The sequence below is a fragment of the Engystomops pustulosus genome, chromosome 7, assembly GCF_040894005.1.
Source record: "Engystomops pustulosus chromosome 7, aEngPut4.maternal, whole genome shotgun sequence".
Lineage (NCBI taxonomy): Eukaryota > Metazoa > Chordata > Amphibia > Anura > Leptodactylidae > Engystomops > Engystomops pustulosus.
Window position 1 is genome coordinate 21,049,458 of NC_092417.1, and position 14,614 is coordinate 21,064,071.

Sequence of the window (14,614 nt, forward strand, 5' to 3'; positions counted from 1 at the left end):
TACAAAGTAGATTTGTCATTCAGGACTCTAGGAAAGTTGGGTTACAATCATGAAAAGTGTAATAATGACCATTTACCTGTTAAACAGCTTTCCCAGTCTCCTTTGCATCTCTCCTCCTTGTTATGCAATGACTAATTATGCATCAGGTGTGACGATCAGGGTTCTAAGAAAGTTGGGAGACAACCACCAAGTTGTACTAATTCTGATATCCGTTGTCACCCAGCTTTCTCAGACTCCTCTGCTACAAACCTTGTGAGATTTATAGTAATTCATCTCTCGCTCCTGTATCACAGTATGATTTACCATTCAGGACTCTAGGAAAGTTGAGTTGCAGTCCATTCGGCAGAGATTATGAAGGTAATATTGGTTGTCATCCAGCTTTCCCACACTGCAATCACATGCCCATTTATACAGTGATACACCACCCTCCAGTTTCACAGAAGGTAAGAATTGTTGTTCAGGACTCTAGAAAAGTTGGGTTACAAATTGCAATCCTTATGGAAGGTGTAATGATGACCATTTACCTGTTAAACAGCTTTCCCAGACTCCTCTGCATCTCTCCTCTAGTTATACAATGACTCGTTATGAGGCAGATGTGACGATCAGGCTTCTAAGAAAGTTGGGTGACAACCAACATACAAGTTGTACTAATTCTGGTATCGTTTGTCACCCAGCTTTCCCAGACTCCTGCGCAGCAGATTTGCTCAGTTATACACTGATACAGTCCCTCTTATGTATTACCTTATTAGAAAGTAGAATTGTCATTCAGGACTCTAGGAAAGATGGATAACAACATGTACCAATGCTAATATTATTTATCACCCAGCTTTCCCAAACTTTCAAGGTGGATTCATCTCTCTCTCCTATATTGGGATATGACTGGTAAGGGTTATTGTACAGGACAGGTGTAATGATGGTCATATTGGTTGTCACCCAGCTTTCCCAGACTCCTCTGCTGAAGGATTGCAATTTGGATTCATTTCTTTCTCTTGATGATTTATCACCCAGGACTTTAGGAAAGTTGGGTTATAACCTTTACATGAAAGTTAAAGCTGGTCACATTTGTGGTCACCCAGCTTTCCCAGTCTTCTTTGCAGCACTTGTGAATACTGTCATATATCCCGTCTGCTGTAGTACAGTATGAATAATAAGATTTGTCATTCAGGACTCTGGGTGAAGCTGGGTGACAACCCGAATGGCAAAGGTTATGCTGATCATATTGGTCATCACCACCCAGCTTTCCCAGATTTCTCTGTATTAAATTTTGCCTAATGTGGCCCATGTGTCATTCATGGCTTTAGGAAAGCTGGGTGACTATTAAAATGGTGGCTGTACTAATGCTTATCATTGTTGTCACCCAGCTTTCCTAGACTCCTCTAGTTTTCCACAATTTCCTCCCCTCTCCTTTCTAACAGTATCATTGTAATTCAGGATGCTAAGAAAGTTGGGTTATATGGGTGTGTACTAATCCTGATAGAGGTTGTCACCCAGCTTTCCCAGAGTCATTGCCTAGTTACGTCAGGATTCACTCCCATCCTGTATCACAGTATTATGAAACAGGTTTGCCATTCAGGACTCAAGGAAAGCAGGGTTTGAAATAACATGGGGGATGTACTAATGCTGATTGTGGTTGTCATCCAGCTTTCCTAGACTCCTCTAGTTATACACTGATTCAACCTTTCTCCTGTATTACAGTATTATTGGGCAGATGCATCCTCCTCTTATCACAGCATCACAATTTGTCATTCAGGACTCTGGGAAAGCTGGGTGACAGGCCTGCATTGTGTTCATGTCATAGGACTAATAGGGGAAATCTTGTGTGCGGCTCGTCACGCTGCCACCTACCTACCAGTGACAGCCTCATATGTCAGCACTGATGTCACTGCCAGCTCCGCCAGTCCCCTGGCAGGCACATTATACTGCAGGGACTGGCAGGGGGGACTGCAGGGACTGGCAGGGGGCACAGCACACAGCGGGGACTGGCAGGGGGCACAGCACACAGCGGGGACTGGCAGGGGGCACAGCACACAGCGGGGACTGGCAGGGGGCACAGCACACAGCGGGGACTGGCAGGGGGCACAGCACACAGCGGGGACTGGCAGGGGGCACAGCACACAGCGGGGACTGGCAGGGGGCACAGCACACAGCGGGGACTGGCAGGGGGCACAGCACACAGCGGGGACTGGCAGGGGGCACAACACACAGCGGGGACTGGCAGGGGGCACAGCACACAGCGGGGACTGGCAGGGGGCACAGCACACAGCGGGGACTGGCAGGGGGCACAGCACACAGCGGGGACTGGCAGGGGACACAACACACAGCGGGGACTGGCAGGGGGCACAGCACACAGCGGGGACTGGCAGGGGGCACAGCACACAGCGGGGACTGGCAGGGGGCACAGCACACAGCAGGGACTGGCAGGGGGCACAACACACAGCAGGGACTGGCAGGGGGCACAGCACACAGCAGGGACTGGCAGGGGGCACAGCACACAGCAGGGACTGGCAGGGGGCACAGCACACAGCAGGGGGCACTGCAGGGACTGGCAGGGGGCACAGCACACAGCAGGGACTGGCAGGGGGGCACAGCACACAGCAGGGACTGGCAGGGGACACAGCACACAGCAGGGAATGGAAGGGGACACAGCACACAGCAGGGACTGGCAGGCACATTATACTGCAGGGACTGGCAGGGGGCACAGCAGGGACTGGCAGGCACATTATACTGCAGGGACTGGCAGGGGGCACAGCAGGGACTGGCAGGTGGCACAACAGAGAACTGGCAGGGAACACAGCACACAGCAGAGACTGACAGGGGGCACAGCAGGGACAGGCAGGGAACACAGCACACAACAGGGACTGGCAGGGGCACAGCAGGGACTGGCAGGGGACATAGCACACAGCAGGAACTGGCAGGGAACACAGCACACAGCAGGGGTTGACAGGGGGCACAGCAGGGACTGGCAGGGGACACAACAGGGACTGGCAGGGGGCACAACAGAGAACTGGCAGGAAACACAGCACACAGCAGGGACTGGCAGGGGGGGGCACAGCACACAGCAGGGACTGGCAGGGGGCACAATAGGGAATTGGTAGGGGGCACAGCACACAGCTGGACTGGCAGGGGACACAGCACACAGCAGGGACTGGCAGGGGGCACAACAGGGACTGGCAGGGGACACAGCAAACAGCAGGGACTGGCACAGCACACAGCAGGGACTGGCAGGGAGCACAGCAAACAGCAGGGACTGGCAGGGGGCACAACAGGGACTGGCATGGGACACAGCACATAGCAGGGACTGGCACAGCACACAGCAGGGACTGGCAGGGGGCACAACAGGGACTGGCAGGTGGGGGGCACAGCACACAGCAGGGACTGGCAGGGGGCACAACAGGGACTGGCAGGGGGCACAACAGAGAATTGGTAGGGGGCACAGCACACAGCAGGAACTGGCAGGGAACACAGCACACAGCAGGGACTGACAGGGGGCACAGCAGGGACTGGCAGGGGGCACAGCACACAGCAGGAATTGGCAGTGGGCACAGCACACAGCAGGAACTGGCAGGGAACACAGCACACAGCAGGGACTGGCAGGGGGCACAGCACACAGCAGGAACTGGCAGGGAACACAGCACACAGCAGGGACTGGCAGGGGGCACAGCACACAGCAGGAACTGGCAGGGAACACAGCACACAGCAGGGACTGACAGGGGGCACAGCAGGGACTGACAGGGGGCACAGCAGGGACTGGCAGGGGGCACAGCACACAGCAGGGACTGGCAGGGAACACAGCACACAGCAGGGACTGACAGGGGGCACAACAGGGACTGGCAGGGGCACAGCAGGGACTGGCAGGGGACACAGCACACAGCAGGAACTAGCAGGGAACACAGCACACAGCAGGGACTGGCAGGGGGCACAACAGGGACTGGCAGGTGGGGGGCACAGCACACAACAGGGACTGGCAGGGGGCACAACAGAGAATTGGTAGGGGGCACAGCACACAGCAGGAACTGGCAGGGAACACAGCACACAGCAGGGACTGACAGGGGGCACAGCAGGGACTGGCAGGGGGCACAGCACACAACAGGAATTGGCAGGGGGCACAGCACACAGCAGGAACTGGCAGGGAACACAGCACACAGCAGGGACTGGCAGGGGGCACAGCACACAGCAGGAACTGGCAGGGAACACAGCACACAGCAGGGACTGACAGGGGGCACAGCAGGGACTGGCAGGGGGCACAGCACACAACAGGAATTGGCAGGGGGCACAGCACACAGCAGGAACTGGCAGGGAACACAGCACACAGCAGGGACTGGCAGGGGGCACAGCACACAGCAGGAACTGGCAGGGAACACAGCACACAGCAGGGACTGACAGGGGGCACAGCAGGGACTGGCAGGGGGCACAGCACACAGCAGGGACTGGCAGGGAACACAGCACACAGCAGGGACTGACAGGGGGCACAACAGGGACTGGCAGGGGCACAGCAGGGACTGGCAGGGGACACAGCACACAGCAGGGATTGACAGGGGGCACAACAGGGAATTGGTAGGGGGCACAGCACACAGCAGGAACTGGCAGGGAACACAGAACACAGCACACAGCAGGGACTGGCAGGGGGCACAGCACACAGCAGGGACTGGCAGGGGGCACAACAGGGACTGGCACCATTGTCTTGCACTAGTATTCCAGCATAGCATTAGATGGGCACTGCTACTACAATTACCCCCCTCCACCCATACATGTAGATTGTAAGCTCCTGTGACCAGGCTTCTCCCTCATTGCTTGCAGCTTATTATAAGACGCAGTGGTATATGTTGGTGCTATAGAACGCTCCAGGTTATTCTAGTGCTGTACTATCTGTACTGTATCATCCTTATAGTATACTGCCACCGTGTGGTCACTGTAGCTATTACAGGATTGTGTACTGCAGCAATGATACTGCGATATCCACACACTTGTAAGTAACCCAATCCTCTGCAGTACCACAGTCAGCCATCTAGACAAGAGTGGCAGCACACAGAGTACAGCTAGTAATAGTCTCCCCCTTCTGGTGAGTGCGATGCCCCCCTTATCTATGAATCAGTGTGGGTTCAGGGGATGGGGCCCCCACAGATCTTACACTGATGATTCCATTTACATGTTTCATATCATAATGGTCAATAAATGTCAGCCGCCCAGAGGCAGAGGTCCCCCATCAGAGGGCCGAAATAGTGAGAGGATCACAAAACTAATGTGTTTATTACATATAAAATATCTATACAACCAGTGGTGGGCGGGATTACAAGACCATGTGATGAGGTCATTTCCTTCCGAGTGATGAGGTCACTTCTTCCAAGTGATGAGGTCACTTCCTTTAAAAGAGGAGGTCACTTCCTTCGAAGCAGTAGGTCACTTCCTCTAGGTGATGATGTCACTGTGCACCCCTGGAATCCCACTGGGGTCCCATCACAGAACCTGTTCGTCTACAGAAGACCTGGGGGACTTGTGGATGGGGTCGCGCGAGACCATCATCTCCTGGAGCTGGGCAAAGCTGGAGCATTCTGCTGGAAACCTGTTCTTCTAGAAATGTATAAGAGATGATGGGGGTTATCTACATATAGACATAGTGGCCCTATATGTGGAGGAGCCACATACCACCCCCCCCCCTACTGCCACCACTACAGCAGGTCAGTGCTATGTAATCCTGCTGCTCTTATCGTAAATGTATGCAATCGTCTCTCTAGCTCCACCTATAGGTATCTTTCTGATATAGATACCTATAGAATCATTTCTCCCCCCAGGAATGAGTTATCAAACAAACCATCTATATACCTGCACCCGTGATTGGTGCCATTACAAACTATGACTCACTCCACAACAAAAACAAGCTCTCATAGAAATAATGAAAACTGATGGTTCTTGGCATGCAGCAGGGGAAGGGGGGAGCTGATTTGCATATACATTCCCAGAGTCCCAGGCAGATCTCCTCAATGAGAAGCAGTGCCTTCTGGGAGTTCCTCTGGAGGTGGTGGACACTCACCCCCAGTGACAGCCGCAGCAGTCCTGTGTGAGTCCTGGCACCAGATGCAGGTTTAGTCTCCTGTACTTGAGTCTCCATTGCTGCCAGGAAGCCCCTCAGACCCTCCTCCGTGACCCTGTTACCTGAAAATGACAAAAAAGAACGGAGTGATTTCTACCAAATACAGCGCCACCACTACCCCTAGGTTGTGTCTGGTACTGCAGCTCAGTTTTATTGAAACAGAAGAGAAAGGAGCTGTGATACTTGACTCCTGGGCCGCTGTTGCAGTTTTTTTACTTTAACCCCTTAAATGTCATGGTTATTATTAACCATGGCATCTAAGGGGTTCCTAAACCTAGGAGTGCTGGCACCATTGGATTTTATCCTGTTTTGTATTAGCACATGGTTTATTAACTCCCACGCAGCAGAAATAGAGATGTATAGCCGGGGTTATACTTTATTACAGGACAGGCTACTCACGAGACAGGTTCAGGCTGATCAGGACTTTGTTTCCAGGGAGAAAAACTTTTCCATCCCGATGTTCAGCCGCCTCCAGCAAAGGGTTTGTGACTTCACTTGGCTCCACCTGCTGCAGAAAGGAAAGCAGTATTATAGTAGTTATATTCTTGTACATAGGGGCAGTATTATAGTAGTTATATTCTTGTACATAGGGGGCAGTATTATAGTAGTTATATTCCTGTACATAGGGGGCAGTATTATAGTAGTTATATTCCTGTACATAGGGGGCAGTATTATAGTAGTTATATTCTTGTACATAGGGGGCAGTATTATAGTAGTTATATTCTTGTACATAGGGGGCAGTATTATAGTAGTTATATTCTTGTACATAGGGGACAGTATTATAGTAGTTATGTTCTTGTACATAGGGGGCAGTATTATAGTAGTTATATTCTTGTACATAGGGGGCAGTATTATAGTAGTTATATTCCTGTACATAGGGGGCAGTATTATAGTAGTTATATTCTTGTACATAGGGGACAGTATTATAGTAGTTATGTTCTTGTACATAGGGGGCAGTATTATAGTAGTTATATTCTTGTACATAGGGAGAAGTATTATAGTAATTATATTCCTGTACATAGGGGGCAGTATTATAGTAGTTATATTCTTGTACATAGGGGGCAGTATTATAATAGTTATATTCTTGTACATAGGGGGCAGTATTATAGTAGCTATATTCTTGTACATAGGGGGCAGTATTATAGTAGTTATATTCCTGTACATAGGGGGCAGTATTATAGTAGTTATATTCCTGTACATAGGGGGCAGTATTATAGTAGTTATATTCTTGTACATAGGAGCAGTATTATAGTAGTTATATTCTTGTACATAGGAGGCAGTATTATAGTAGTTATATTCCTGTACATAGGGGGCAGTATTATAGTAGTTATATTCTTGTACATAGGGGGCAGTATTATAGTAGTTATATTCTTGTACATAGGGGGCAGTATTATAGTAGTTATATTCCTGTACATAGGGGGCAGTATTATAGTAGTTATATTCTTGTACATAGGGGCAGTATTATAGTAGTTATATTCCTGTACATAGGGGGCAGTATTATAGTAGTTATATTCTTGTACATAGGGGGAGTATTATAGTAGTTATATTCCTATACATAGGGGCAGTATTATAGTAGTTATATTCCTGTACATAGGGGGCAGTATTATAGCAGTTACAGTATATACTTGTAAATAGGGGGCAGTATTATAGCAGTTACAGTATATACTTGTAAATAGGGGGCAGTATTATAGCAGTTACAGAATATACTTGTAAATAGGGGGCAGTATTATAGTGTTATTAATTACTATATCTGACTGGATCTTCAGTCTCTTACCTCTTGCTCAGGTACTGTTGCTCTCTTGGTTGCAGACTTAACAACTTTTCCACGTGTGTTTTTTTGGTCAGAGTTGGCGGTTTCTATAATGTATGACAGTCATCATTACTACACTGTCAATCTATACTGTATATACATATATAGTCCATAGATAACACACAGAGAGCACTCACGTTTTTTGTTGGTTTTCGGGTCCTCTTTCTTAGACTGTCCCGGTTGTGCTGCCCCACCAGTAGATCCACTTGCCGCGTTGCTGACATTAGTTTTGTCTTCCTTCTTTTGGGGATCCTAAAACACATTTAAATTAGACAATGTATGAAATACACCTTTAAGAAAATACTGATGTAGCAGAGCTCAGGTTGTGTGTAGTGTTGGTTATATGGGATGTCTGTCAGGTTCTTATATATGGGGATAATCTGGCCGCTCCCTGGCATCTCTGCCTCACCTTGTCCTTCTTCTTTGAGACGCTTGATTTCGCCTTCTGCGCCTGTGACTTCTCCACCTTCTCTATGGCTGAGGTGCTGTGGTGGCTGAGCGGGCGCTCGCTCTTGGCATCAGTGTGGCGTGATGTGACCGGCTGTAAGGACAATGCACCCATGAATGATGCCGCACCCGTTACCCAGCAGACAAATGTCTCCCGGTCCTGCTCCTCACCGATCTCGGATGCTCCTGCGCCTCCTTCTCCAGTAACAGTCGTCTTCTCTCCACTATCTCTTTATGTGTCAATGCGAAATGTCCCAGCACCTGGTCCAGAGCACAACATTGTGTTATATGGGACATGATGGCACCGGGGGGACTGGTTAACCAGATCCCTTACCAACCTCTGCCAATGCCAGTGCCCCTTGGTCCCCGATCTGGTTACTGGACAGGTTAAGGGAGAGCAGCGACCGATTAAATCTTAACGCCTAGAATAAAATAATAATTTATAGCGGATGTAATGACATGTGCACTCTCCACACTGGGGCGGGGACAGCTTTAGCCCCACCCCTAATCCTCCCCTTAATACTCTAGTAACACCTATTGAGTGATCATGGGATTCAGCCTCCTGACCTGAGCAATGTACCCTGCCCCCAGGTCTGTGATGTGATTGTAGCTGAGGACCAGGGCGGCCAGGGTCTTGTTGGTCATCTTCAGGCTCTGCAGGGCTTGGCTGAGGAGTCTGGCCCCTTCGTCTGTCATCTGGTTATTTCGGAGAGATATATGGACCAACCTGTATGGACGTTTACAAAAAAGGCCGTTAGGCCTCACTGAAACTCATTCGTCTTTAAAACTTCACCTTTATTTGAGTTTTTTTTAAAATAAGGTTGTGACTATCAGCCACTAAAGTGAAATATTTTAACTAGGACATATGTCTGGCTTATGTTAAAATTGTGCAGACCGTCGTGGAAACTTAGTTGTGTGGTGTTTGCTAAGACTAGGGAGACTAACTTTAGAAAATCATAGGATCTTGATAACGATGGCCACTAGGTGTCAGTATTGTGCTATTAGTCTTGCATTGATCATCAGTTTTATTTGTCAGATAATATTGCTACAATGTTGCAGCCCTCAATTCCAATGATTGATACTGATGGTGTTATATAATGATAGTGTTGCTACAATGTTGCAGCCCTCAGTTTGATACAGTATCGATGGTCTAAAAATGTCAATTAATGTACATGCATGACCTTGGTGTGGCCGCTTTTAAGTGCCCAATACACTATTAAGGAGTGAGCCAATATTTGGGTCGTTTGCAGTTGATATTCACTGCCAATTCAATTGCTACACTCCAACACAATATAGGGTGAGATCCTATGAAACTAATACTCGTTCCTATGGTAGCGTTTTACCTATATTCTTTTCTACCCTAGTATTCATTCAAGCCATTTAAACCACACACACACTTTGTCTGCTATTTAAAAATTGTTCACACTAACGCCCCCCCCCCCCCCGACATGTTTCGCCACATTAGTGGCGTCCTCAGGGGTGCCGGGGCTAGAGTGTGAATTCACCTGTATGGACGGACACGAGATGGAATGGCAGAAAATGCTCAATAAGATGTCCAAGTTCTATTAAGAGTGTAACTTCACTGACACTTCCATCTACTCTTCCTATGACCCCTTACCCTCAAAACCCTCTCATAATTATCCAGTAAGATGGAATTATATGTATAGTTTATAAGCAATAAAAATATTCATATTTTGCTTTTATGTGCCCTCGTGTCACAGCTGTAATGGGTGTGGGCTATAGAGAAAAATAGTCTCCTTCTCCATCTGGCAACTGTAATGGGTGGGCTTTGTACAGAATCTCTTCTACTTCCTCTGGCAGCAACAATGCTTAGGCTCTGGATAAAATCAGTCCCCTCCTTCTGGCAGCTGCTATGGACAGCTCCCTCCTATATATAGTTTATAAGCAGTAAAAATATTCATATTTTGCTTTTACGTGCCCTCATGTCACAGCTGTAATGGGTGGGCTATAGTGAAAATTGGTCTCCTTCTCCTTTTGGCAGCTGTAATAAATAGGCTTTGTACAGAATCTGTATTCTACTCTGGCTGGTAGCTACAATGCTTGGGCTCTGGGCAGAATTGGTCTCCTCCTCCCTCTGGTAGCTACAATAGCCGGGCTTTGGACAGCATATGTCTCCAGCCCCTCTGATATCTTCTGTAGGTTGCCTTTATCTAAACAATCCCCCTCCCACTGGCAGCTGGAATGGGCAGACTCTGTACAGATATCTGCGTGGCAGCTAAAGTTGGGGTTCTATGGAAATAATCTGTCTCCTTTCCCTCTGATGGCTTGAGAACAAATCAGTCTCTTCTCCTACTCTAGGAGCTGCTGTGGGAAGGCTTTGTATAAAATCAGTCTCCTTCCCCTCTGGCAGCTGCAGTGTGATGGATCTGGACAGAATCAGTCTCCTTCACACCAGGCAGCTTTGAATATGGTCCCTTAGTACTGCCCCTGCAGAACAAGTCTATATTACAATATACTGACAAGCAGGACAGGAAGCCATTTCTATTGGCCGCCCTGCAGTTAATAGAACATTACCATGAAGAAACCTGGCAGTGAGGAGAGTAACTGAGCATGTGTGTCCACCTGCATGCAGCCCATTAGATGGACGTGGACAATGCTATACCCTTAAAACACCGGGTGGCGCCATACTGATCACTGTACTTACCCTAAATCATCCGAGATTAACTTGTGATATGATTGGTCGGGCAACGGGTTTCCTTCTAGCGCCATAACCCTGGTGAAGACAGAATAGAAAGTATGGATATGATTATATAGGAGAGAGAGAGAATATAGGAGCTCTATCTCTATCCTATACAGTTATATATCTACATATCCAGAGGAGAGATTAAAGGGGTCCTCTGCTTTAGACAATTGGATCACAAAGGGATTCTGTTATTGGGGCCTGGGTTGAGCACCCATGTATAAAGAAGCACCCAAACCCCACCCGCAGCTCCTTACTTGACGCTTGGACAATGCTGTAGGATGTTCACCAGTGAGGAGAAGGTGCTGTCTGTGAGGCCGACGTTCCACAAACTAGCGGGAAACATAAAGGGGTGAGTATTATGGCGGCACCCTGCGTTACAGAACAGGTATACAATATGGTGTCCTCACTTGATCTTGTGCAGGTTGGGCAGAGCCGGCAGACACTTGGCCAAGATTCCCATCATCTTCTCGTCGATCTTCCAACCTGCGACACAGGAGAAGAGATGTGAGATCTAGAGAAGGGGAGAAACAAGGGTTAAACAGCGATCGCGTCCTTCACCTCGGATGGAGATTTCTCGGAGGGATCGTCCATCCTCGCTCTCCAGCTCCACCCTGATACTGGGCTTGAAGTAAGAGTAGCGGTCTCTGGGTGGGGCCCCAGCGCTGTGACTATCCTTATCGGATGCATAGTCCGTGTCATCTGCTGGAAAGATGGAGACACATGTAAAGGAGAACTCTGCATGAAGATGATGATGTCCTTCTTAAAGGGAACCTGTCACTAGCTTTTACCGATTTGAACTACTAATCACCCGGTTAGGGTGTGAAACATCCTTTTATGTGAAATCTCACCCATTTACCTATAAAAATCTCCCCCAGGCAAATATGACTCTTCTCAGCTAATTTTTATATTAGTTGAGTGAAGTTTAGTGGTTTCAGCGATAGTGTCATTTCTATTCTAACATCCTTTTGTTATATTAAAGATAAGTATCTAATATTTCAGATCACATCAAGGTTATGGGTCTGTGAGATAAAGATAAAGATACATTCTCTGACTATTTTTTTTCAACTGCCTGTATGCCTAGTTTTGTAGCTCACAGAACCATATGATCTGAAAGATGAGATTCTGATCTTTAATAAGACACCGACATCATGTTTCTAACTGCTATAGAACAGAAGATAGGAGCTTCTAAAGTGACACTACCCCTGCAACCACTAAACTTGACTCATCTTATGTAAAAATAGGATGAGAAGAGTCATATTTGCCTGACTTTGTGGGGGTTTTTTTATAGGTAATGGATGAGATTTCACATAAAAGAGGGAATACTAGAAAGGACTTTTGATATGTTACCTGATGGGGCTGGTAGTTTAGTGGGGTAAAAGTTGGTGACAGGTTCCCTTTAAAGGGCTATTCTTGAAATACCTCCTACAAATGAATGCGATAGGTTCACTACTTACCAAACATGGTTTTCTCAGAGGCCGGGGTACTTGGAGGCCGAGGTCGGGGGACTACCTTAGGAATCTCTGTGTAGCCCAGGCGGCTGCAGAGCTCGGTGAAGTCCTGCTCCAGGTTACCGGTGCACTGGTAGTCCTCTAGGGGTGGAGGATAATATAGTATTATGAGGTTATACCTAGAATGAGAACCCACTTATATAAGGAAGTCCTCTTCCTACGCTAAGCCAGCATCACCATTTCATATTGGTCAATAGCGACTGACATGAAGCCCCAGATTGCTCTAATACAAGGGGTTCTGCAGCAGCTGGAAATCCAAAGTACCCCCCTCCAAGTTTAGACTGGCTCTCCAGAATTAGAACAACATTGCTACTTTTGTTATCAAAACATTACAATTACATTACAAATGACCATGAAGGGCTCCAGTCTCCATTAACACCAATGTAGCCCAGAGCCCCTCAGGCTCGTTTGCATCATTTTAAAAGCCTTTTTTTGTAAAAAAAAACAGGGCATAGGAAGCTAAAAGAAGAGCAGATCTTGCCAGAGGGGGAGCACATCAGTATGTCAGTGTGCTTGGTTTACAATCCTTAATCCTGATGTCCTTTAAGCTCTATTAAACGGCTAGGCTGCAATACCATACATAACCTGTGGATATGGGCGGCGCTGTTTTTGAAAGAAAGTTCTCCAGGTGCTATATAAATAAAGATTTATTATATTATTATTAATAATAGAGAGTCTCTAATTTTAGACAATGCCTTTAATAAGCCTGGTTGGGATGGTAGTGTCCCTTTTAGAAGGAGACTTCTAATATTATTTGGGATAAGTTGAGTATAGTTGGAGTTTCCCTTTAAGAATCTTTTACCAGCGGTTAGTGTTGTCTTGTCTTGACCACCTAAGGCTAAAGGAAGAAGAACAAAAGGATTAGTAATCCTCAGCACAGCAGTCAGTAGTATACATCATAAGCTTAGATACACCTGCACATGATACATCTAGATACAACTGGTTGGGCAGATAGTAACACACATGATGCATTGGCTGAGATCCATAGTTCATAAATTAGTATTCAATATGATAGGACAATTGGATTAGATACACAACTCATCAGACATTATCACACATGATTGGATTAGATACACAGCTCAGCAGACTATATCACACAAAATGGGATTAGATACGTGGCTCAGCAGACTGTATCACACAGGATGTGATTAGATACACAGCGCAGCAGACAGTATCACACATGATAGGATTAAATACACAGCTCAGCAGGCGGTATCACACAGGATGGGATTAGATACACAACTCAGGAGACTATCACCCATAATAGGGTTAGATACTGCAGCTCAGCAGACTGTATCACACATCATAGGATTAGATACTGCAGCTCAGCAGACTGTGTGGCAGATTTACTTACCCGGCCCATTCGCGATCCAGCGGCGCGTTCTCTGCGCTGGATTCGGGTCTGGCCGGGATTTATGATGGTAGTTCCTCCGCCGCTGCGCTGAAGTCCGCTGGAATGCCTCGAAATACACCGGCTTATCCTGGCTGAAGGTGAGTGAAATTTTTGCGACACAATTTTTTTTTAAAATGTGGCGGTTTTTCCGAATCTGTCGGGTTTACGTTCGGCCACGCCCCCCAATTTCCGTCGCGTGCATGCCGGCGCCAATGCGCCAAAATCCGATCGCGTGCGCCAAAACCCCGGGGCAATTCAGGGAAAATCGGCGCAAATCGGAAATATTCGGGTAACACGTCGGGAAAACGCGAATCGGGCCCTTAGTAGATGACCCCCTGTATCACACATCATAGGATTAGATGCTGCAGCTCAGCAGACCAGGGGCGGACTGGGAATTTAAAGTGGCCCTGGAAAAAGATTAAAAGCGGCCCCATGATATAGGCAGGGCCAATTTACTTTAGGCGTGGCCATCACAAGTAGGCGGAGTCAACTAACCATAAGTGACAATAAGGGTGATGCCACACGCACTGGGGTGGATCGCATATGTGTTTGTACGTAAATGCATGCATCACAATGAGCATCCGGTGTCCCGCATTTACACAATATGCGCTGATTGCCAATCACATACGTTTGCATAGAAACGCATATGCGATCGGCCGTGGCC

General features: G+C 47.7%; 1 protein-coding gene across 3 annotated transcripts in view; it reads right to left on the reverse strand.

The window, feature by feature from the left end:
- Positions 1-5,254: 5,254 nt before the first annotated feature.
- The window catches only part of LRRC71 (leucine rich repeat containing 71), a 13,795-nt gene continuing 4,435 nt past the window's right edge, over positions 5,255-14,614 (reverse strand). The window contains exons 2-16 of one of the 3 annotated variants that reach the window (XM_072115038.1): positions 13,360-13,395; positions 12,504-12,638; positions 11,608-11,748; positions 11,457-11,532; positions 11,304-11,378; positions 11,011-11,079; positions 8,913-9,072; positions 8,684-8,767; positions 8,517-8,606; positions 8,308-8,439; positions 8,036-8,150; positions 7,863-7,945; positions 6,488-6,596; positions 6,029-6,150; positions 5,255-5,568 (exon numbers count right to left, since the gene is read on the reverse strand). In XM_072115038.1, the coding sequence (XP_071971139.1) occupies positions 5,455-5,568; positions 6,029-6,150; positions 6,488-6,596; positions 7,863-7,945; positions 8,036-8,150; positions 8,308-8,439; positions 8,517-8,606; positions 8,684-8,767; positions 8,913-9,072; positions 11,011-11,079; positions 11,304-11,378; positions 11,457-11,532; positions 11,608-11,748; positions 12,504-12,638; positions 13,360-13,395 (1,541 nt within the window). In that variant the 3' untranslated portion in view covers positions 5,255-5,454. Of the gene's footprint in view, positions 5,569-6,028; positions 6,151-6,487; positions 6,597-7,862; positions 7,946-8,035; positions 8,151-8,307; positions 8,440-8,516; positions 8,607-8,683; positions 8,768-8,912; positions 9,073-11,010; positions 11,080-11,303; positions 11,379-11,456; positions 11,533-11,607; positions 11,752-12,503; positions 12,639-13,359; positions 13,396-14,614 lie in introns of all 3 variants that reach the window. The other 2 variants (XM_072115037.1, XM_072115039.1) reach the window with 2 other exon arrangements.